Genomic DNA, 25,843 nt, shown 5'->3' with positions numbered 1-25,843 from the left:
CAATAAATAAACATTTTCCATTTGGCTGTGTTACACTTCCTGGTTGTAGGTTTACACGCCTCTTTAAGAAGATCAATGCATGTTTGTGGGAGGTTTAAGTAGCCAAATTCTACGACTTCAGGAGCCATATTGAAAGGGTAATTTCCTTGGGATTGAGAGGTCTTATTTCTCCATGATTCTGTGTCTGAATGTCTGGGTGGAGAGGAAGTAATTCAGGGGGTACCTGTGAAAGTTCCAGTAGAGAGGTGAACCATGGTTGGGGAGCTCATGTGAGTGTCGTCACTAGTATTAGTGTAAGTGAGGTTTGTCTGAGTTTCCTGACCACAAATGGAAGTATTGGTAGGGGGGAATGTGCATGCAAATATCCCTGACCAGCTCATCCATAGAGCATTGCCTTTGGATAGTGGGTGTGAGAATCTGGGTGCAAAGTTTGGGCATTTTGCGTTTTATGGAGTTGCAAACATGTGTTGCTACGTCTTGCTGAAGAAGTCTGCAACTTGATAGTTCGTCCTGAGACATGTTTTGCTAGGCGATGAATGCTGTGATTTAAAGCCAAACACCATATTGTCTGTGCTAGGCGTGATAGCTGAAGCTCATTTTCATAGAGAGCTGTTACGGTGGAAAACGGTCGAGCCGGGTGTGGCCCGTAGGCTGAGGAGGCAAGTCTATGATCATGACCTGCCGAAATTTCTCGATACTGAAGATAACTACCCGATGGAAACAATACCGTTGAATGTAGATATAACTAGCTAATGCAATGGAGGCCAAAAACTATCTTGAACCGGATCGCGAGAAAGTACATCTGAACCCGTTGGCGGAAAGAAACAATCTAACAATGGAGTCGATGCCCATGTGCAATGTTACTGACAGGAGGAATCACATAGTCTAACTCGAAAAGAATTGTTCAAAGAAAAAAAACTTGTAATCATTCACGCCCAACACTAGATGGTAGACTTATGCGACGCATGTGTATCTACAGCCACACATGCCTTGAACACACAACTACAACATCAACAAAGCAATGGTACACCAAAGAGAGAAAGGACTAAGAACGCTGAGGTGCATACCAGAGAGACATTGATGCTCGTTTGTTCAAGAGTGGTCACAACGTCACATTTATGGATATAAGTCCTAACGTGTTTCCAGTGTTGACCTGGTATCTAATTTACAGTATTGATTATAATGTACCTGGGCATATGAATTTATTAACTTTTCTCACCCCCCCCCCTACCCCAACCATGTGTAAGATGTATGTAGTGTGCACATTAGGCATGACATTTTTAAATTATGATATTTTTTTGTTGATACAATGAGCCTGATTCACAAAAGTAAACTTACACTTCTGTGTAAGTTTAAATTTGTTTTTGAATTCTCAAAATTGCATTTTAATGTAGGAGCTGCTCCTCATATCCATGCTGCAAGTAACATATGTCTACAGGACTTAAGGGGTGTGTCAGATCTGCTGGGAATGTGCCTAAGCAAATTGCTGTAACATACACAGCTCTGCAGCACTGTCAGGGATCGTCCGTGCCCTCTCTAAAACAAAACAAAAGAAAAAAAATAGTTGTTTGTAGATAAAATAAAGAATTATATACGCAATTCCAGTGGTTCCTGGCATTGAAGCAGCCTACTTATGTCTCGCCTGCACATTGCTTGCGAGAGGAGTATATTAAGGAAACTTAAACCCCTTCTTCCCTCAGGCGGATTTCAAAGTTGCTGTACAAGGTCTAGTACTACCAAGACTAGACTACGGAAGCACCACCCTCTCTGGTCGCCCTAAATACAGGCTTGCAACGCTGAGAGCAGCTCTGAATGCTGCGGCTAGACTAGTATCAGGAACCAAAAGAAGAAGTCACATCTCACCAACCCTGAAAGCACTGAATTGGTTGCCTTATGAAGCAAGAATACACCTTAAAGTGGCGTGCATGGCGCACAAAGCAATTCACAACAACACACCCAGTTTCTTGGCGCTAAAGTTGGAAAAATCTGGAGGCTGTAGACAACTACAAAGTGTGAGCACTTTACTTCTGAAACCACAATCCTTCCAGAAGAAGAGAACAGGCTGCAGAGCTTTCTCAAGGATTGCTCCAAAAATCTGGAAATCTCTACCACCACTAGTGCGTGGAAACACCTCCTTTACTGTATTCAAAAAGGAAGTAAAAAGTCTACTAATGAACAAATTCATGTCCTAAGTTTAAGTATGGGTTGTATTTGAGTGTAAGACTTTTCATCACAACTCTTTTGCTCTACCAGTGTTTGCAGATTAATGTTTCGTTGGATGTAGATCTGTTTGATCATATTTACTTTTATATATCTACTTTTAATCGATCTAGGAATAAGTATGTTTGTCTGATAACAATGTCCTAACGTTCAGTAACTGTCTAATGCACAACGTTCTGCAGATTCTATTGCTGGTCCTCTACTTTTTCTATGTATATACTTTTCATTTATATTTCTATTATGACAAATTGACAATTATGTGTTGACTACCTCATCCATTGTTATTCGTCTACTGGAAAGCGCTCTGATACCCTCGTGGGTCACGTTCGGGCTATATAAACTCTATAAATAAAAAAATAATTGTCACCTTCACCGCCCCTTATATCGCACAACTGCTCACCAAGTTGAAACACAAAAAAACCCCATTATTAAGCATATCGGGGAAACGTATTGTATTTACCAACGCTTGTTTCTACTTGCATTCTTTTAATTAAATGTGCAGATGTTGAGTTTGTGTTTTATTGCATTTGTGTCTGAGGGTAAATGCAAGAATGAGCCAGTGGGTGGATGGACAGATGCAAGAGAGTAAAGGTGAGTGTCAGAGCTCATGTATGATGCCTGGAGTGCACAAATCCATCAGTAAAACAGAAGGCACTTTAATTCATAAGCCTGACATACTGGCATTGCCAATACTTGTAAAGATATGGCAAATAGATAAACAAAGCATCACACTGCCTGCATCCTAAGTGGGCACAGGTCTTGTAACATTATCCAAAGTCCTTTGTTGCCTTAATACTGGAAATGCCTGGACTGGATAGTGGACCACCTGCGGGATCCTTTAATTCCAGGGTGGACAAGCTCCGCTGTCCGTGTGTGTGGGGCAGGTGGTGATCACTAAAGAACCCTGCAACCAGAGGTGGCACACTGTATCTATAGGCAGAGGAGAGAACCCTGACTAGATATTTTTATCACCTCAACAATGTGCAGTGTCGAAGGCTCTGTGCACTGGAGTTTCTGCAAAAAAAAAAAAGTCATTAGGAAATCATTCTGACTTGAATGGAACACATGACTCCTATACGTTTTCCGGCTCTTGCCTCTCCTGCCCAGAGTTCTAAAAAAAGATAAAGAAGCACCAGGCCAAGTTACCTTTGTGGTTCTAGATTGGACTAGGAGTGTGTGGTACCCAGAACTGCTGACTATGAGCATCTGCCTGCCAATCAGACTCCCACCCCATAGGGATTTTCTGTTGCAGCAGCAGGGAAGGGTCCATCATGTCAGCCTGCACAACCTACACCTCCATGAGTGGCGATTAAGGGGCGGCAGATAACTGCTTTTGATCTTCCTCCTGAGGTGGTGGACATCATCCTCAACATTCCTTGCTATCCAGTGGCTAGACTGTAGGCATCAAAGGTGATTCGTGCTGGCGGTGTGTCAATTATGCCATGTGGTTAGGGTACCATCTACAGAGAAAAACAGCATTAACTGTTATATTTATCTCTGCTCGATTTATGCCATTTAATTTAACTCCATCGTTTTCTTGAAACAAAACTGGTTCTGGGTGAGAATGTGTGTCCCAGGGATATTTAAGAACTGAATATTAGGCCATTAAGTTCTATGGCCTCAATTCTGCTGGCTGTTCTGTCTTTCTTGCATAGTCACTCTTTTCGATGCCAACAGGCAAGGTCAGTCTTAAACTCTTTCAACCCATAAGGATTAACAAGCAATTCCTGAATCTACAAAGGGGTGCACTTGGTGGTATGATACTTCTGACCAGAAATTAATTGCTGGGACTGATTCACAAAATAGGCATTTTTAGAGGCCTATAAATGCTTCAAATTGTTTAGTCCCCTTTTACGTAGGTTCTCGTGCACAAGTAGTCTCTTTAAAAGTTTCAATACTGGATGAAAAGGTGGCTACCACAACACTGTACACCGTGATCATTATTTATTGATAGGCATTATTCAAATGGGTAGTGTTTACCACTGTTTTCAATAGATGAGTAGCCTAGTATACCATAGATTACGTGTCGCATGAGAGTACTCAGGCCCTGTGTTTGCAATGGCTCGAAGCCAACCTAACCTTCTGTTACATAGAGACAAAGCACTTCTGACAAAGGTGTGCTGTGTTTTACCCATTCCTGTCTTTTTTTTCTGAACACACGTGCCCTTATTACTGGTACTTCTAAACGGGACAAACAGTAAATGGAGCCCCACATTTCCTCTAAAATGCTCGCAAAATCCTGCAACCAACCAAAATGGTTTTAAATTGTAATAAAACCAGGGCTTTCAGTGGATAAAAAAGAAGCTTTCTTACTCCAACTTCTCATTGGTTTCAAATGGTGTTATCTTTAGCTGTGAAGAATAAACAAGGGCGAAAATTAATCTAAGCATGGATCTTATGTTTGGGCATTGGGGGTTCGCTGCTGGCATCAAAGCAGAGTCTGCCTACACATGTTGTTGGCCAACAATCTCAATTTAATTTTGAGAGTAATTAGAATTCCATAAACACCCTCTAGATCACGCATGATGAAGCGGATATGAATCTAGAGCAAATTCAGGTTGCAAAATATACTTTTAACGGGGTAGATAGGCATGAACCAGTGACGTGTACAGTTATCCTTCTTTGTTATCATTCCACTGGTGAATGCAAAGAAATAGGCAATCTCAATTTCTTTATATCCACAGATACCCTGGTGGAAGGAATGAGAACAGCCTGCTTAATAAGGATGTCAGCCCCACAGCCCCCCTTCAGTGCTTTGAGACCCTCACAGGTGAGTAGTCGCACTATATAAACTTCTGTTGATTGATTCTTCCTGGAATGTCCTCCTTTTAAGCAAGAGGAAACTGACTTGATCTAAAGGAATGTAACACAATTGAGGAAAGCACCGGGGAAGAATCAAGCAGAGAAAGTCCAAATGGACAACTAGACAGACATTTGCCTGAAAACACACCAAAGGGTTCTGGAATCAGTTTAGAAAGTTTTAACATCGCTACTTTGAAGGCCGCATTGTGCTATGGAGGCTATGATGGCCTGGTAAACTCTCTATTGGTTCAAGAAGTAGATCTAAATCGAACATTGAAGGAGGAACCGCTGACTGTGTAATCTTTCCTCAAAGAAGGAGGATTGGCGAGAAAAAGATCCTCATTTGGACTCTGCTTTATTGTAGACTTGTCTTTTGAGTTTGTCCAAGGTCTGCCAAAAGATGACGAATGAGAAAGACATTCTGACTTGGAATAGGGCAGGGCTTGCTTTTTGTTTCCTCAGAGTAAAGTTTTGAATCCTTTGTGTTCTTTGACTGCATTAGGGAGCATTTGGCAGAAGACTTGTGTTTGGTGCGGAGACATCAAAGGCAGACCGTGTGAGTCCAAGACCAACATCTGCTTGTGACGTGTGTCATGGCGTAAACCTTTGGATGGAGAAACTCCTGCACACGGTCACAAGGTTTTAGAAACCTTTGGTAAAAGGAACCAAAAATGGCAGGAGCAGAGCACCAGATCCAGGTAGAAGAGCATAAATATAGTGTTACAGGTGTAAGTGTACAGAGGTTGTGCCTTAATGTAGCTTCAAGTCACTATGTCCGCAGACGGAACAGTGTCATGGTGGAGACCGATAGCACCACCTACCAATACACACAAGCGATCGTAAAGAGTTTTCAGGATCAGGCTGGCTCCAGTAGAGAATCAGGTGATTATACAGACAAGGATAGGTAAACTGCTCCCTTGCATCAGAGGTGAGTTACTATCAGCTCAGACTGACTAATATTCTGAAGTTGGGAGTTTTGAATATGTCCAGCTTGTACCAAAGAAACTAAGAATAAAGGGACACTTGATACAGCAGCCATATTGTAACATAATCTAGCTTTACATTTGTAAAATAAAAGTAAGGCAGAGTAGACTACCATTCGCCCCTCCCACCCCAGGCGAGCAGAAAAAAAGTTGTTGGAGGAGTATATCTACCATCGCTCCACTTAGAGTTTACATCCAACACCATATACATCGCACAAAAACTCAAACGTATTTAAACACCACACTCTCGCCAGATAACCTGGTCTCATAATTTAACCTTTTTGAATTTTGGTTATTGTCCAGCAGCCCACTGAGGCATCACAGGTGGCGTGGGAGTGAATATGTGTGGCAAACGGCATCCCTTCTGGATAATTTAAACTGGCACAGCTCGTCCAGCAACTACACAAGGCTGACAGCTGATAAATAACCTTTTACAGTGCTCACTAGAAGGCCTTGGTGGGCTAAAGAAAGAAAAAACACAACAGAGCATCTGAAAGATTACACTTTATGGGAGTCAGTGTTTTTTATCACACAAAGCACAGCCCACTCACATGTATATCAATGCACTGCTGTATCCAGTGTGGATTATACATGCATTGCTGTAGCTGCGTGACAAGAGACAGACGTGATAAAACAATGCTGAGCTGCATCACTACAAACAGCCCTTTTTGCTGCCTCACCCTATTGTGGGTAATTGTATGCATTGTGTGGGGGGGCATGCCCCTATAGTTACACACTGTTGTAATTCGGCACATAAAACCAACCAAACGTTATGAACAAGCCAGAAGGAAAGACAAATAGAGCAAATACATTAGATTACTAAGGTTGTTTTTCATGGGCAAGTAAAAAAGAAAAAAAAGGACTACCTCCCAGGCATTGGTATTTACTCACATTATGAAGGGTGGGTGCCAGGTCACTTCTTTTGTAACTATTTGGCATCCACACGCTTCTTGATAGTGACGGTACCTGATTTCAATTGAGCTATGTAAAGCATATATTTTGAAATATTTATTGTCCATTTGTCAGAGGTGATTTTCTCCTACTGGTGACTTGTGTAGGAGGGTTCTTTGTGAGCAGTCACTTGCATTTGTGGTTTTACCCTATTGGGGTTCCCCCTCTTCCGTGGCCGCGAATGGGCTGGTTGGAGCTTGAGCGGCATGGTCATTGTGGGGGAGTGGTGGTCTTTGTTGGTGGCCGAAGGCTGCGTGCATAGTTTGTGGTTGTACAGCTCCTCTTGAGGTGGAGGCTGTTCTTTTTCTCTAGCTCATGCATTCCTGGAATGTTTCCTTATACTGTAGGGCTCCCAAGGCCTAGGCGGTTTCAATATCTTTTTTCATGAGCTGACGCTCTTAGTCTATTGCCTCTCCTAACAGGCTGCATCCTGCAAAGGGCATGTTGATTATGGCTCACTGGACCTCCTGTTTAAATCCTGAGATTCTCAGCCAAGTGTATCTGAGCACAGTGCTGGCTGTGAAGAGCTACCCACTGGCCTTGTACGCTGCGTTCAGCGTAGATTTCAGGCATGTATTGCAGATTGTCTTGCCCTCCTATAAGACTGCACTTGCCCTCTTGTACTACTCTGGCAAGTGTTCCATGAGCTCCATTTCATCCTACTGTTGGTGGGCATATCTGTTTGGCAGGGAATTTGAGTTGGCTATCCACCACTGTCGCTGCTGATCCTTCCATTTTCCTCCCTATCATAATCACTCACTTACTTTGCTTGTCGGTAGGTGGTCTCGTAGCCATAGGGTTTTTTTCCCTCTTGAGTGTTGTTGCCACACAGAGGGAATCAGCTGGCATGTTCCCCCTGATGTGGGGTGGATCTTTAGACGTGAAGATGTATTTCTTTATCTACCCTTGGTGCTATTGCCTTTGAAGGAGCTGGCTCTTTAAACGCCTCTCTGCCCTGGTCCAACAAGCCAGGTAGCATTGTGAGAAATTGGTTTCTTTTCTCCTCGGGTAGATATGTTTCCAGGAGGAAGCTTGCCTCCGACTGTTCTTGTTCCAGCGGAACCCCATAAGTACATGGATCTCTCTATATTCCTGCATTGTATGCAGCATTGTATATGCAGTGATGTCAACAGTTGGTGACTACCTCAAGTGATTTTCTTTCGTAGTTGAGTTCTGTTTCCTTTCCGTGTTTCTGGGTCGATGATGAAATAACCTTCTCAGTGCTTAAGTAGAGTCTTTGGTTGTTGCGGTGACTTTGAGCGTTGATGCAGAGTAGCTTTTTGGTGCTGTGGGCCCTGCCTTTGCAGATGGCGTTAGCTGTCTTTTGATGTCTCCCTCCAATGACTTTTAGTCCTCTCTTGTGGTCGATGCAGGTTTCAGGGATTTGCCACCAGCGGTGTCCCTAATCTTGGGTCCATGTGGCTCTATGGGTGTCACCTTACCCTCCGGCCCAGGCAATTTCAATAGTATTGCCATTTTTTTTTCAAGGTTGATCCTTTTGGCACAATTGTGTCGTGACCCTGAGGGGTTTCCTTCTGTTTGGGCTCCTCCCTCTGAGTTTTCTTGAAACCCTTACTAGTATGGTCCCAGATCACCTCTTTGAGGTCTGGTTCTTCTCCTTGGGCTTCCTCTGTCTCTTTCAAGATGTTGTCCTTGTCGCTAGACAGACCGAGTTTCTTTAGGGACTATTGTTCCTCTGTTGTGATGCCATTGCGTAGTGTGCCTACCTCTTCTTCTGCCTTACACTGATGGTCTCATCTAAGAATTATGCGCACACCGGAGTCATCTGAACTGTGGTCCTTTGGGAGCCAGGTTACAAACCTCATTAGTGTCCTTCTGGAAGTACCTGTGGTGACTACGCCAAGGGATTTCCGGGGCATACATCTTACGTTTCAAAAGGAGGGATTTAAACCCAAATAATCGTTGACACCCATGAAGAAACAAAAAGGAACGAAAGACTACAGGGAGACTATTTCAGACCTAACCACTAGATGACGGAATAATACATAGCATGTGAATTCAGAAAAGATTCACACTGCAAAACCCAACTGTAAAGAGTAAGTGTTAGTTGGACTCCAGTTACAAGGCAGCAAGATGGGTACATCCATGACTTACAGCATTATGAAACTGAGCATACAGATCCTGCCAATCACTCCTGCAATGCCGCCTACGTTTATGGGGCTGAGGCTGAGCTGGTGCCGCCCTCATTTATGGGCTCAGGCTGTCCCGGTGACCAAGTGTCTGTAGGATAGGAGGTGGCAGTGTGTAAGGCTTCTGTATGAGTGCAGTAATGGTCTGTATGAATGCAGCGGAAGCAGTCTGCCCGTGTAAGGACATCATAAACGGTGAGCCTCTGGATTCAAATCTCATGATGTGTGTCTGCTTTGTAGACTGTAGGGGCCAACAAACCAAGGGGTTTCTTCAAAGGAAGCATGTATTTTCATCACAGTCTGAGTGTATGGGGAGGGAGGAGTGTCTATCAGAGCATTGAAGCCAACGATAGGGATGATGTAACAGGGCAAATCAGATTAATGGAGAGAAGTGACTGAGATTTTGGTCTGCATCTTTGGTGAAGTCTGTAGTTTCTTGGCAGTATGAATACATTATAAGTATTGAATCTGATTGAGTGAGTGTAGGGTGACCGGTGTACCTTTGTGAGAGCAGGGTGGCAGATGCACCCTTGTAAGCGCAGGGTGGTGCCAGTTACCTTATTGATGGCAGAGTGGGTCAAGTGTTTATGCAAGGGCAGAAGTGCCTGTGAGCACTATATGAGGGAAGTGTACAATTGTGACTGCAAGGTGGACGGCGTACCTTTGTGAGTACAGGGTGAGGCACAATGATGCTAGACCTACTGGCATTGCCAATGCTTGTTTGAAATACTCATGGACAGAATCAACAGATGGCAGACTGTACAGGCCCACATACTTCTTATGGATCAGAAAATTATTAGAACTGCAGAATGCAATGCCACAGTCCACAGAGTGCAAGGAGGATATTTCCACCTTGCCGTAGCCAAAAGTATAAATCATCTAGTGTTCAACATAGGTGAGCTATGCATTATGCATGGCTGTGTTACATCACCGAAGCACAGTTGACGCACATGTATAATATAACAACCTTACCTCATTAACATTTATCTTTGATTTTGCTGAAGATTCTAAGAATGCACAATTGTTCCACTGTCTTGCGAGATTCTGACCTTGTTCCTTCCCTACAACTCTCTCATCTTCCAAGTCACACTTGTTCCCAACCAAAATCATTGGCACCTAAAAAGAAATGGACATTTAGTAAATATTAAAGAGTGATGGCCTAAAAAAAAGATTCTTAACAGAAAAGGAAACAGCTGAACAAACACAGAAGGCAACGTGGTATGCTAAACATAAAATATTTATTTTCTGCAATGTTGCCAACTGTTAGAGGTTTAATTTCTTAATAACAAAAATTCAAATTATCAGGCACTTAAAAAACTTTAGACAGGGTCACTATGGTCTACATGCAACAGTACTTTCTGCAAGTATTAAGAGTACATGTGGATTTCATTTACATATTGATTGATAGAACTTACATAAAATCCCTTCTAAGCATTTAAAGTAAACCAGGTGGGCACCAGAGAGATGGTAGATAAAGTCGATGATAGGGGTAGACCTAGGCGAAAAGCTCAAATGAAAGGAAAGACATTTGGAAATAATGGTGAAGAACAAGGCAAAATGAGTAAAGGACATAGGAAAACCGATAAACTACAAAGGGTTCCGGGGTAAAATGTTTTCATTAATCAAATTATAAGGGCAAGAGTGAATGTTGTAAGCTATGTATAGATTTTAGCCCTTAAAAGAGAAAGCTTTATAACCAACTTATTTGGTTTTAAGTATAAGAACAGCAGTCAGCAATCAACTACAAGCATTGGTAAAGCTAATAAGTCTCGCCTTTCAGACAGATTGACTTATCAATGCATCGGAAAGGGCTTTTTTGCTGGTTTTGTGAAACATCAGCTAAAATACAAATAACAGAAGGGATGGAGGATGGTCAATTTGTAGGCATGTGCGTGTCACTACATTAAAAAACAAGCACAAAAAACAAAACCCGATAAAGTGCTTTTTTGTAAGGCAGAGCATCCCAGAAGTTTACTGCGGGTCCTCAAAAATGAATAAATAGGAATAAGGGGGAGGACGATGGGGAGCGAGTGGGATTGGGGTAGGTAAAAAAAAAACGAAAAGCAATAGCTGATCGGGGTTGGGGCGGGGAGTTAGCTCGGAAAGCAACATGGAGCTTGGTGGGTCAGCGGGTGTTTAGGTGAGGGAAGCAGCCCATGAGGGAGAATGCTAACAAATACAAGCATACTCATGGAGGGCTAGAAGAAAAAGCCTGAAAGGCAACTCCCAACCTCCATAAAGAAGAATTGCATTAAAAACGGTCAAATGAAAAGTCAACCACCAACAAACCAGCAATATAACCCTCTACAACTCTGCCTACTGTGAGGAATGCTACGCCTCCTATCTAATGATAGACACAAAAAATAACTCCCCAGATTTCGAACCCAACAACTCAATATAAATATCTCATTTGTGATCACCAAAGCTTTTTCACATGTAACAAACACAAAACAGGAGGCAAAATTCCAGTCATCAAAAACCTAAGGTAGCCTATTTCTTTTTACTACCTAAGATACAAAAGAGCTTCTCACTCTCAAACATCCTTATAGGCCTAAGATTAAAACCAAATGCACCTTTGACCAATCACACAATCCTAAAACAAAGATGGAAAGGATACATAAATTGCATTCTCTTACTATGGACAGGAGATGCAAATGAAGCGATTGATTAGACAAAATGAGTAAAAAATCTCGTCCCACATCTGAAATTCAACTGCATTATGGGCCACACAAGCCTAACCTTTCAGGACTTGCTGATTATCCCACAAAGGGGGATTTTAATCAGAGGTCAAAACGAAACTGACATTCACTCTTAATGTGGTGTGATAGACAACACCAAAGCTTCAATAAAAACCTGCCATGAGGATAATTCCAGTGATTATGAAGAAACTGATCTGTGAGATCTAGATCTGAAGAACAGTCAGTACCAAGAACGGCTGATTACATTTCACCAGCATCATTGGACATATTGGCGTTTGGTCCTAACAATGAACCTTCAAGAAAAACAATACCTTACAAAAGTGATATGTCGCTCCAAGAAACGCTTTGAATAATAGCGCAGCACTCCTACAGACACAAGAAAAGGACACATGGAAAGGAACATGCGAAGAGGATCACTTGTGTCTCCACGTATTTCGGACTTATTCAACAAACTAATATTTAAAAAAAAAAGAAAAAAAAGCAAGCACAAGCGAAATCTAAATACAGGCACCAAGAATTATGGGGAGGGGGGGGGGGGGGAACACTGTACACACTAGACTTAAAACCAGACATCATCAGTGGACAACAAACCATAAGTAGCCCCCAGTGATTGGTCACCACTCCTGTGGAAACTGCAGTGTGTATCCACTAACTAAAATCAAGATAGCTTGGTTTTGGGGTTACCCTATGCTGTGGGGGCTCATTATATGCAACGAACCCCAACAGATATGATGCCATTTATCATGAAAACAAAAAAAGTGATGGTTGGGACGCTTGAACCAATCTCAGCCACTGATCAACTATTTGGGGCCACATCCCAGTCTATTGTTTTTTACCCCACAATGCCACCTCAGATTAGAGCCAGCTATATGCGCATCAGCCTTGACCCTGTTCCAATAGGAACAGATTAACCCGAACTGCCAAGCCAGGCCCTCTCTGAACCGGAGCGTAAGCAACCCAAGATCACTATTGCTGTGTTTGGGGCTCTTGAGTCAGCTTGGTTCCAGTGACAAAGTGAACAGGGGACCCATGTCCAGGTGGCACGTAGGGTGTCGCACCGAAGTAAAAAAAAAAAAAAAAGTGAACGAAGATGCAGCATGAATAATGACCAATGGCTAAGATTTTGAATTCAAGCTTCCCTTGATTAGCTTTTTTGTTTAGTTTAGTGTGACACACAGAGCCTCGCCCACACACTAGATTAGCGTGATGGCTGGGCCATTAAAAAGTCAGAATACCAGTTTCAAAAGCGAGCAATTTGGCCACTCAGGGCAGAGGGGGTTCCGTGCCTCTCAGCATGCCGGGGACATACCCACTCCAAAAAGCTCTGTATTGCTAAAATCCCTTCTACACTCAGAGTGCAAGATGTTTGCTAAAACTATTCTGCTCTAGGTCAATCTGGGCATAGTTTGGGAAATATCGTAGCACTGACCAGGCTGGCTACAAGAACGTTGGAAAAAAATGTGTGCACTCAGTGCCTTTTTATGTAGAGAAAGGTACTGCACTGAATGGATTGACAGGAGGCATTTAAGGAATAAGCTCCTGAATTATGAAACAAATCCGGTTTTACTCTGGCTCATTAAATGCTTCCATGAGAATATTTGGGTGCACGTACAGTTTATTAAAAATGGGCTTGTTGCAAAGAAATGTCCAACAGAAAACGGTTTATAAAAGCAAGTTCCTGCACTGCATGGACTGTTTAGTCCATGCTGTGCATGAACTGGGCATGCATGCACTCAGGGGGCACATCATGTGCCACTCTGCATGCTCCCTCACGCATGGCACACAATTGGGCCCTGTAGGGCCTCCTCTGTTTCATGCCCACCAGCAGTTTCATCGAGGTGCGGAAGTAAGACCGAACTGAAGGATCGCAAACTGGTAGTGGTGAGACCCCACCGTAAAATGGAGATACTTCCGATGCGACTTCAGGATGGGAATGGGAAAATAGGCATCCTGCAAATCGATCAACACCATCCAGTCTTCCTGCTGCAACGCCAGAAGAACCTGAGCCAGGGTCAGCATCTTGAACATTTACTGCCTGAGGTAAAAATTCAAGACCCTTAGGTCTAGAATCGGCCTCAATCGAATCTCCTTCTTGGGCATCAGTAAGTACTTGGAGTAGCATCCTTGACCCCTTTCCTGCTCCAGAACCACCTCTATCGCACCGTTTTGCAGTAAAGATAGAACCTCCAGCTGTAGTAGCAACAGTTTCTCTTCTGAGCACCAATCCCGATGGGGGCTGGCGGGTGGGTGTTTGGTGAAAGGAGGATGAACTCCTGGAAGGGTAAAGCATACCCATTCTCTACAAGGTTCAACACACAAAGATCTGAAGTAACAGATCTCCAACTCAGTAGAAAATGGGACACCCATCCTTTCACGGGACAAACATGCTCCAGGATAGAGGAGCTAGAGCTGTTTCCCTGCCCTTCCAGTTGGAGGGGCAGGGGAGGAGGAGGAGACTTGCTTCTGAGCTATACCTCACAGATGACTCTACCTTTTCCCCTGTAGGACTTGCACAAGGGGTTCGCCTGTAGCTGCTTTTGTGGCTACTGATGCTTGCGAAAGGACAAACCCGCGAAACATGCGGTATCCAAAACCCCTGAACGGGGACTGGAGACCCAAAGATATTGCTGTGGCTCTGCCATCTTTAAATCTATGTAGCGCCGAGTACGCTTTGGCACCAACAAGACGAGAACCGTCAAAAGGCAAGTCCAATAGTGTAGCATGGACATCTGGTGAAAACCCAGACCCCCGTAGTCAGACGTGCCTCCTGGTTTCAACAGACTGACCCATTACTCTGCCAACAGAGTCCGCAGTGTCCAGACCCGACTGAATGACATGACAGGCTGCAGCTTGAGCATCAGAAAGTACCTCAGAGAAATGGCCCGAACATCTTCCAGAAGCTTCGGGAGCACATCCCTTGCAGAGTCCATCAGAGCATGGATATAGCGACCGAATAGGCATGTCGCATTCGTCGAATTTAGAGCCATACTAGCCGAAGAACATACTTTCTTTACAGACTACTCCATTCGTTTAGATTCTCTATCTGCAGGCGTAGATGGGAATGAGCCTGCAGACTGTTTCGTGGAACACAAAGCCTGGACTATCAACCTCTCTGGAAATGGGTGGGTAGATAGAAAGCAGGACTCCCTGGAGCCACCTTATACCTCCTCACCAAAGACCCGGACACCGCAGGAGCAGTCATTGGTTTCTGCTATACTTCTAAGATAGGCTCAGTCAAAACTTCATTAAAAGGGAGCAAGGGTTCCGAGATAGAACAAGGGGTATGAAGCACCTCCATTAAGATGTTAGTTGGGAGTTCTGCAGTAGGCAGTAGCAGATCCGCTGCCTTCCTAATTAAAGACTAAGACACCTCTTGCGTTGGAAGGCCTGTTGGTGAGGAGAGCTCCCATCCAGCAACTGTATCTAGTGTTTGGCCACAACTGGTGGAATTGTTAAAGCCTTACCCAGATAGCGGTTTTGTGGTCGGCTGGGGGGAGGAGGCCAGGGGGGTCAGGTGGTGTAAAGTTGCCCCTGCTGGGAGTACCTCAACCGTGGCCCTTATTTTTCTATCCTCCATGATTAAATTCCTGTGCTTGCTGGTGATATTGCCGTTGGTGTTTTCTGGGGTAGAGGCTTTTGCTTCCCTTTGCTCCTGATAATGCCGAAAGGGCTGTTTTTTTGAAGGTGCTGTTCGTAAGGCACCTATGGATTTGACTGTATTGTGTGTTTTTATCTTCAACTGTATCTACAACTGGGCCCAAGAGGTTTTCCCCATTGAATGAGACATTAAGAATATGCTGCTGTAACTCAGGTTTGAACCCGGATATGCGTAGCCACAATGTCCACGCAGCCTGATTGATGCCCACTGCAGCAGTGTCCGCTCCGTCTAATCCACATTTGAATGTTGCATTTGAAATCGGTTTCCTGTTATTTACCAAGTATTCTCCTCATTTTTTGTATTCTTCAGGGAGATGTAGTATTAGATCTTGCAATTCATCCCAGGTTGCCTTATTGCATCTGGAGAGTGGGCCAACTGATTTGGCGATCTTCCAGTGGTTTCTGTGAAATGCTGCTACTCTTTTGCCTGCTGCATCAATTCTTTTGCTTTCTTTGCCTGGAGGAGGCGCCTCTCCAGTACTTTGTGATGCAGATGTTTTTCAGGCTGTGGTGACAACGAGGGAATCTCTTGGGGGTTGTCCTCGTACGCAAATAGGGTCAATTGGAGATGGTCTGGATTTCTTTTCTATTCAAGGAGTTAGAACCCTGGATTTCACTGGGTCCTTGTAGATGTCTTTGGATACGTTGAGTAGGGAGCCAATCATTGGGAGAAATTGAATTTTGCGCCCTGTGCTCGAACGTACCTGGAGACGGTGTGTGTGTGTGCACCTGTAGACGGGGAGTGTGTGTGTGTCTGTACCTGGCGAGTATGTGTGTGCACACACACACACTCTCCCCAGGAACAGAGACACACACCTCATCTCCAGGTACACACACTGTCGCCAGATACACACACACACACCCCGAGAATGACCATCTCCATGTGAAGGAGACGAAAAAGGACCTCTTCCAATGGTGCCTTCGGTGCTGGGTCAAATGCACATACTACGTTACACACGACGTGTGCAACTTATGCCTCTCTATAGAGCATAAAGTGGACGAGTGCATGGCTTGCACAGTTTCTAATACATATCTAATTAATATCTATACACACACACACACACACACAGCGCCAGTAATCTGTTCCAGACTCCTAGAATCATGGGTGTTGTTTACTGGTTCTCCAATCATGTTCTTGTTGACTGTAGGCCGTGTGGGCGTTGAATGCTGCAGAGCTCCGGCGCAGTCCGTCTGAGCCTATTGGCGGAAAAAAAACTCTTTAACAAAGTTTTAGAGTGCAATACCTCGATGGGGAGGCGAAATGCCGCACAACGCTGATCAAAAAACGCTCTAGGAAAAACAATTTGCACAGACTAGATGCAGGAGTATGCAAATCATGTGCATCGGCAGCCAACACATGCTACGAATATATAGTTCTTACTGGCACAAAGAAAAGGTACTATTGGCCCATCAGCCCTGGCACTTTCTAGGCAGTTGTCCACATGTTATCAGACAATGTCATCATTCACAGTGCAAAGAGTCCAGTGCTGAAGTGGGCTAACCCACTATTCAAAGCTGTATGCAGTGTTGGCAGAAGCAAAATGTGAACAGACCAATGTGTGAAGAGGGTTGACGCAACACCCCCCAAAAACGTATATGTGAAATTTTTTATTGGTATTTTTCCTTTTATTAAGTGAGCCTAGCAAAACAGCTAAAGAGGTCTCTAGGCTGGCCTAATGTGAAGGCAAAGGGGCTAATGGGTGACACCCTTGTTTTTTCCTGGTCGAAATCTACATGCAGAAACGGTCATCCTGTCTTAGAAAAAGCCATTGAAGTGGGCACAGGAAGAGACAGAGAGGTGTGTCGAGAGAGAACCAGAGAAGAGAGTGGAAGAACATAGAAAGGAGAGGCGGAGCGAGAGAGTAGAGGGAGGAAGGAGAGGGAGAGAACACAGTCCTTGTCACCATGTCCAGTTTGTGTGAACAGAACAAACTTTGAGCTCAATTAATTATGTGGAAACTGTGAGACGGTATCAGTGTCACAGTGCAAACGTACGATCGTGAAAGAAAGTTTGCCAATACCACACTCTGTATCTTGAGGAGCGCTTTCCTTTTAAACATGTACTAATACCACCCAAAACTGTGAACCATTACACATCCATTCACAAAGTAGTCTTTAGGCAGTAGGTCAATAGCAATGCTGTTCTCAGAAGAGGCTATAAATGTCGGAATTTAAAATGTCGGAATTTGTAAAGCGCACAGCTACCTCCACCGGAGGTGTCCGGGCGTTGTCCGTATACCGCTTAGGAACCCTTCCTGGCTTTCCTGGGAAATGTCCACTCCTGGGCACCCCCCAGGTGCAGCCAGGCATCCCAGCGCTTTTGGGGCCGTTGTGGAGACTAAGCAAGCTATTGCCCAGAGTTGCAGCGTGGGACCCATGATCAGAACAGGCACTGAGGCGAGAATATCCAGTCAGGGGAATTAATGAGCCGGAGACCCGCCGAGGCAGGAATCGAACCCTGGTCCCTGGCCACAGCTCTGCATCAAGGTCTGCCTGCTCTAACCATTGAGCCACACTTCTCCACATCAACCTAGTCTCCTCATGTTCCTCCCTTCAATCTGCCTCGTCACCCTTCCGGGACCCCAGCTCCTAAGACCACCCTCTCAGTACAAATGTTTTTCTCTTTTTTACTCAAAAACTCGCTACCTGCATCCTCATGAACTCCATGCTCTGTTAGCTAGTTAGTGCATAGAGCTTTCCCAGCTCCAGAAAGGGGCACAGAAGTCAGAGAGGTGAAAAATACACACACACACACACATCACAATGTACCTCAATAAAGGCAGACATTTACCTGGTTTAGGGCTGGTATTGCAACTCCAACGGAAAATTAATCTCAGACAATGTGTTTTTGCTATACAAACAGACTTAACATTGAACGAACACACACACCCACCCACTTTGGAAGGAACAGAGGGATTAGTTTCAATTACTACAAGTCTACATTCAAGAGTATTTCTGTAAAAACAAAGAAAAACATTGAGCGAGAGGTAGTTCAAGTGATTATCTGGCTTCAACAAAAACAAACAGGATTCTGTTTCAGTTACTGAAATGTGCATATTTGCATATAAGCGAATTGCTTTATCTTCTGCGGGTGTTCATATCACTGAAACCAGGCAGGCAGGCATTCAAGCATGAGTGCATATTTATCATTAAATAAATGTGTAAATATACCAGTCTCCGTTAAATTTTTTCACAAAACCCAAAGAAAATATGGATAAATACAGATGTTAAAGGCAAAAGAAATAATAACATAAAACCAGGAGCCCTAATTATAGGCACACTCTGCTTTTGCCACCTAACGGCGATATTTGAAACTCAGATGAAGTCAGCTCATACGACCAGTGAAGAGGTGTACAGCTGCTTTATAAGGATTATAATTAAGACTACTTGACAATCAAATTCTAGGATGTGCCCTATCCCTTGCAGATAGACATTCCTTGAAATACCAGTCCCTGGTTCCAAAACTGCAAAGGAAAGAACATGTCAACATGTGTCAGCAAAAAAACGATTTAATTTTTGAGAAGCTCAAGGAAGAAATGGATGTTGGCTGTGGCATTACCCAACCTGGCCAACAGAGACAGTCAGCAGACCAACAAAAACAGTTAAATAACTTGACCTTACCAAAACAAGGTAGATACTGCTCATATAAGAAGAAGAAATGACAGGAAGGAAGCAATAAAACTAGTCGAGGACTGTAAAATATTCAGCAGGGGAAAGTAATTCCGTGGATAGGTGGGCAATTATTTGGTATTGCTCCTATATCAGAGCAATTCAGCTAGCGTCAGTAATCTAAAATCTGGGAACAATGATCATGATAGAGGAGGGAGACTTTCTTGCAGCCCTCCCTCTCCATCAATTTAAAAAAAGGCAATTGGATAACTTAACCCCCCCCCCCCCCCCCCCACCTTCCCCCACACAAGGACACATGCTGCAAGGGTTGACCAAAGGCACAGCTCCTTAGGACGGCAGGGAAGGTATCACAGAGGCCAAAAATACAGACAATCATTCATTATGCCTTATTCTCAGGCAGGATGAAAGTTTCCAGCATATTTACTTCAGCAAAATATATGTCAATACTTCAGTGGGACGATAATTTGCACACAAAGATAATGAGGACTACTAGTGTACTATAGACAAGATGTTTCCCTATAAGAAGGACAGTACAAGAGACTGGTGGCTTTATAGAAACTTAAAAACATCTTCCCCCACATGCATCAAGCATTTTTGTAGTCGCAAACGGTGCGATTCCTTAAAATCGGCCGTTTGCGAATGCAAAAGTGCTTTTTGGGATGCATGAAGCAATTTTAGAATTCGTAACATTTTTGCGAGTTCTAAAATTGCGGGTGCTTTTAAAAAGTCGCAGATGTGCGATTTCTTAAAAGCAATGCATCATTAATTTCAAAAGTGCAAAATCGCAATTAGGGTGTCAAATTTACCGAGTGGTTGAACCACTCGGTAAATTTGGAAAAAGTGTTTTAAATGCTGAACATGTTTTTTTTTCAACATTCATGTTTCACACACACATGTCCTTAGGACATGTGTGTGTGAAACATGATGCGAAAAATACATTTCAGGGGTGCATGGGGGGTCCTTTGGCCCCCCCTGCACCCATGACATTTTCAAAGTGCCACTCGCAATTTGCTACTGCCTTCCCATTGACTCCTATGGGCTTTTTGGCCCATAGGAAACAATGGGAATTGCGAAAATGTACTTAAGAATTCGGTATTTATTTGGGATTCGGTAAAAATTGCGATTTTTACAGAATCACAAATGAATACCGAAAATAATGATGCATAGCATTTTGCACTTCTTAATTTGCGATTCCTTATTTTTCGCAAATTAAGAAGTGCAAAATGTCACAATGATGCATGTGGGGGCTTGCGTATTAAATTAATACATTGTGCAGCTTAGGCTTTCAGCATCAACCTCGCCCTTTTCTAGTCATAATATTACTGAAAGAATGTTAACTGTTACCACAATGACAACATGCTTCCTGTGAGAGATTTAACTAAAGTTCATGTGACCAGCTGCTTCTATTTTTCTCCTGTGTGTGTTGCATCTCTCTGAATCATTAACTTTTCTCAGTATTTGACGACACTTCCCTACACTTACTGGTGAGACCGATATTACCTGTCTAGTGCTGAATGACCCTTTAACGCTTTTTGAGTCTGGAAGCCATCCCACTTCTTGGAGATAAGATAGGATGTGGACATTGTGTTTGGAATTGTTTAGTTAGGATTCACAATGGATAGTACCTGGCTATGGTAGAATTGACAAATGTATTTTAATGATCCACAATTGATTGTGTAGTCAAGCATCTTTATAGAACCGTAAGAATATAAGTGAGGGTGCTTAAATACTTTGCGGGTAGGTTCGTTCTGCTGGGGTGCAAGGTTGTCCCTCGCTCTACCTCAGGTGGGTGTTCATTTGCCACTTGACAAATTATATGGCTTTTGTGCAAGGGTGTGGTCATAAAGGTTCAGTACATTTAAGATAACCTACAAATAGCTAGATAAAACATAAAAAGTTAATAGAATAAGATTCGAAAGCCTTGCCCATTTGACATGAAGATGTTCCAATGGTCCAGGGCTGTCATACACTACCGTACCTTATGTTAGATTTAAATAAAATTTATGTTGTGCCTTCTGTTGCTCGTTAGGATATTGATGATAATTTCAGAAAGAGAGGGCACACTTAATGAACAAGTTAGTTACCTTCTGTAATGCTCTTTCTGGTAAGGAGTACCTAGCTGCATATTCCTCACCTTTTAAATATGTTCCAGGAGTCAGACTGGATACGGAAACTTTGCTATACTACCTTGGCACACTAGAAGATGTCGCTGAGTGGCTCTGCACTGAAGCTTTTCCACTTTGGAAGTTACATGCTGGGCCTATATAGGTGCCACTCAGTTGCTTTCGAGACTGTCCAGCTGGTGGTCTTTGGTACGATTGATGTAGAAACTGAGAGCTCAATTGTGGTCGAAGCAATGGAGTCTTCTCCTCCTCCTTAGATGGGTGAGGCAGAGCATAAAAAGCTGGCAGATTGATGGTTTGGCCGACATGTAACGGCATCACAGCTTTTGGTAGAAAAGATGCAGTTCACAGAACCAGTTTATCGGGGAAGAAGATTGTGTATGGTGGATAAAGACAGACCCTTGAAGCTCACTCATACACCATATTGAGGGGACGGCAAATAGGAACACGGTTTTGATGTGAGGAGCCCTAGGGAACAGCTGTGGAGTGGCTCAAATGGAATACACATCAAATAAGTATGACCAGATTGAGGCATCACAAAAGGAGGAGGGGGAAAAAGATGCTGCAGCCCTTTCAAAACTCTCAAAACAACTGGTGATCTAAACAAGGAAAGTTGATTAGGCAATCAAAGGCAAGCCAAAGGGCCAAAGGAGAACGTTTAGCTGTGCCCAAAGCAAGGCCTTGCCCGGTGAGGGACAGCACGGACAGACAACTGGGTCTGGAGATGGTTCAATTTGTCATGCGCTGCACCAAATCACCAACTAGTCTCAGAGACAGGCCTATGCAGTCTTTGTCGAGGGGTGTCTGGCGGGGAAGATGACATCAATTACCTTCGGGGGACATCAAGACATTGAGCTGGCTCCACTCAATCTCCATGCATTAAGGTGGAGATTGTAAAGGCCAGGCCGGAGAGCTAGGCCCTGCTGCTGCGACAGCATATCCTGCCGAAGGGGCAGCCTTATAGGATAGAGGCTCAAGCCCAGGAGTTCTGGATACCATACTCTCTGGTACCCAGTTTGGAGATACTAGGATGACTTGGGCCTCAGTTGATTCTGATCTTCTTGAGAACGCTGGAAAGGTGTACATGAGTCCAGAGCTTCACCCGAGGCGGACCACGCCACTGACCCAGAGAAGTCTTGAAACTGCCAACCTGCTAAAGGGCTGACATTGCATGTTGTTGCTGGTGGCAAACAGATCGAGCAAAGGTTCTTTCCATTCTCAGAAGAGCTCTTTCACCACCTCTGGCTGTACCCGCCACTCGTGGTCCATTCTAGTTTTCAAGGAGCCTGCCAGTTGGTTTACTACCAGGAAGATCCAATAAGAGGACAGCCATTTCCATAGGTGCAAGTCCTCCTAGCACAGGGTCAGTGTTCCCACCCCACACGGTTTGTGACAGTGGCATATGATGGTTGTGTTGTCTGTGAGCACCTTTAGCAGCCTCCCCCTTGATGAATAGCAGGAAGGCTTTCAGTGCCATGCAGATTTCCATCTGCTCCAAAAGGTTGATGGAGCTGGGACTCCGCCAAAGACAAAAGGCCTATATTCTCTACCTCTCCCAGGTGGCTGCCGCAGTCCAGAAGTGGTGCATAAGTCAGCACTGTCAACTCTGGGTGGGGAAGGGAGAGCGGTCTGCTGCTGCCCTGATCACAGTCCAGTGACCACCTTTGCAGCTCTTTCGCAGTCTCTTCTGATGTCAGAACTTGAGCAGAAATGTCCCCTTGATGTGATGCCCACTGGGACTTCAGATCCCACCTGGCATGCTTGACCAGCAGGATCCAGGAGCCATCAATCCTCGTGGCCCAAGAGTCTACCTCCCTGAACACCAGGACAGAGGGTGAAGATCGAGATAATAGCCTGAATGTCTCTCCTCTCTTTCCCAGAAGACAGACACAAAAACGGAACGTATCTAGAATGGCTCAAATGAAGGGGAGCATCCGCGAAGGAGTCTGGTGTGACTTTGGCACATCAATCCTAAACATCACTGTAGTCTGGAGGTGGTTGACAACAGTCTGGGTCAAGCCTGCTTTCAACAGCTAGTCCTAGAGGTATAGGAAGGTTGCTCTCCACCTCCAACCTCTGAATGTGTGTTCCACTACTGTCAACGCTTTTGTGAACACCCAAGGGGCGCTGGTGAGACCAAAGTGGAGCACAGCAGACTGAATGTGCTCCTGCCCCACCATGCACTGCAGGTTGCGCCGATGGGGGTGGGGGGTTTGGGGTGATGTCATTGGGCACCTTGTCCTTTTCCATGAAAAAGCTGGGTTCCCGGCTGCGGTGGGACAGGCTGGCGGTAAGGGATGCCTCGGCCAAGCCACAAAAGGAACAATGGAATTGTTGCAGAGAGGCCCAGAGAGCGAGTGGTAGCCATACCCTTCTTGAAGTGTTCAAGGGCAAAGTACGCTTGTCCCGAAACAGGCGAGACCTATCGAATGGCATATCTATCAAGGAGGACTGGAAGTTGCCAGAGAACCCAGTCAATCGCAGTCTGAATGGTGACGAAGGGCAACACTGGTGCCTGTAGCTTGCCCGACAGAGTCGGTGATGTCCAAGTCACAATGAATTGGGAACTTGACTGCATCACAACCATCTCGGTTCACCTGCAAAAGGACCAGGCGAAGCTCTTCCGGTACACCAAGGAAGACTTATGTCACTTAGTCCAAAAGGGCATGAGTGTACCGGCCCAACACACAGGAGGCGTTGATTGTTCACAATGCCAAGCTGGCTGATAAGAGGAGTTTATGAAAGGTCTCCACTCACTTTGATTACCTGTCAGAAGGAGTAGTAGGAAAATGGTTGGGTTTGGTCCAACTTCTGGAAGCCTGCCTCATGAGGATCTCTGGAAAAAAGTGCTGTGACCAAAAGGCCGGGTCGCCTGGAACAGGGCAGTGGCTTCTGGTATTTGGTCTGCTAACTGAAGAACAGCAACTTTTTGGCCTAATCCCTTGGAGGTTATCAGTGATAGCTTTATTGAAAGGGAAGAAAAGTTCAGAATTAGTCTGGCTCAGTTCAAGGACCTCAGTCAGCATGTTCCTTTTTGTCCCATGGTGGGAAGAGGTGGTCAAGGACTTCCGCTAATCTACGCATAACCATAGCGTAGGAGGAAGACTGTTCTATGGTGGGGCCAGGGGCAGAGAAAAGAGAAGTCTCCAGGGAGGTATCAAACCCACTAACCTCTTGCAAGTCATCATACCAATTGTCCTTGGCATAGAGCGGAGTAAACTCACCACCCTTGTCATAGTCATTGTCAGAATCAGCGTCAAAGAGAAAATGCAATAAATACTGCCTACCATGTGGAATTTCAAGTTCAGCGGCTGACTACTCTTTTGGATTTGGGTGTGGTGACAGGTTGGAGCCGGACTGGCATCAAAGCGCACAATCTGAACCATCTACTTGGGACGTGAGGTTGGTATTGCAGTCTAAGTACCCAGGTCTTACATTGTTTAGGGCGCCAGGTGCATCCTGAGACCTGAAGCAGAGGGTAGAAGTGGCTCAGGGTTCAGCAAGCACCTAGGGTGAAGAAGCCTATGACAGTCCAGGTGGAAGGCCTCTGGGCTTCCTGGGCCCGCCTAAGGGAGTCGGCAGAGATCTGAAGAGCCAGGCCATTGCTTGGGGAAATCTTCGATCTAGCGTGGCATGGCTGAAGGCCTTAGAAACTCCGGTGGCATTGAAACCATCTGCAGAATTTGCTCTGGAAATGGTCTACTTCGAGAGCGGGAGCAAGATGGTTGGCACCACCCACATGCTTTGTCTGGGGAGAGGGAATAATGTGAAGTAGTGGCACTTTGTTTCGGGTTTTTGTGTTTTTTTTTTTTTATGCATACCGGAGGCATTGGAGTGGGTCAGACACCGGCATCTGTAGCTCCTCTACTGATTCAGGGAGCAGGACCAGGATCAAGCCTTAGACTTTGAGCGGCTTCTACATTGCGTCTTCTTGTGCTTCGCAACAATGTTTTGCCTCACGTTCCCTGGTGCCTAAAGGTTCATCAACATGCAGTCTCCTTAGGTCTTGGGGTCGTGGCCCAACCCCAGACACCACAGGCATACCTGGTGAGGGTCTGTCAGACAGGGGAGGCGCTGCTGCTAGTGGTCGAGGAGCCAGGACGTGCGCAGTCTCCTGAAGGCTGGGAGGTCGGCGGTCTGTCGAAGGTGGAGGGGGAGGGCGTTCCAGGTCTTGGCGGCGCGGTGGGAGAAGGATCTGCCCCGGAAGTGGTTCTGTGGATGCGCGGGGCAGCAGCCAGGGACAGGTCGGCAGAGCGGAGTTTCCTATTGGGTACGTAGAAGGAGAGTCTATTGTGGAGATAGGCTGGACCGGTCTTGTGGAGTGCCTTGTGTGCGTGGATCATGAGTTTGAAAGTAATTCTTTTGTCGACGGGGAGCCAGTGCAGGTCTCTCAGGTATGGGGTGATGTGGTCTCGGCGTGGGACGTCTAGGACCAGGCGTGCGGATGCGTTCTGGATTCTTTGGAGTGTGCTGATGAGTATGGATAGGGCTCCGGCATAGAGGGCGTTTCCGTAGTCGAGTCGACTGCTGACGAGGGCGTGGGTGACGGTCTTTCGTGTGCCCGCCGGGATCCATCTGTAGATCTTGCGGAGCATACGGAGAGTGCAGAAGCAGGAGGAGGAGACTGC

The 25,843-nt window shown here is 44.9% G+C and overlaps 1 protein-coding gene across 2 annotated transcripts in view; it reads right to left on the bottom strand.

The window, feature by feature from the left end:
- The window catches only part of RAP1B (RAP1B, member of RAS oncogene family), a 495,913-nt gene that overhangs the window by 97,432 nt on the left and 372,638 nt on the right, over positions 1 to 25,843 (bottom strand). For both annotated transcript variants that reach the window (XM_078676580.1, XM_078676587.1), the window contains one exon: positions 10,079 to 10,222. In XM_078676580.1, the coding sequence (XP_078532706.1) occupies positions 10,079 to 10,222 (144 nt within the window). The remainder of the gene's footprint in view (positions 1 to 10,078; positions 10,223 to 25,843) is intronic.

This window comes from Lissotriton helveticus, chromosome 1_1 (assembly GCF_964261635.1).
Source record: "Lissotriton helveticus chromosome 1_1, aLisHel1.1, whole genome shotgun sequence".
In the NCBI taxonomy this organism is placed as follows: Eukaryota; Metazoa; Chordata; class Amphibia; order Caudata; family Salamandridae; genus Lissotriton; species Lissotriton helveticus.
Note: the sequence above shows the minus strand (reverse complement) of the source record. Positions and strands in the feature narration are given on the sequence as shown.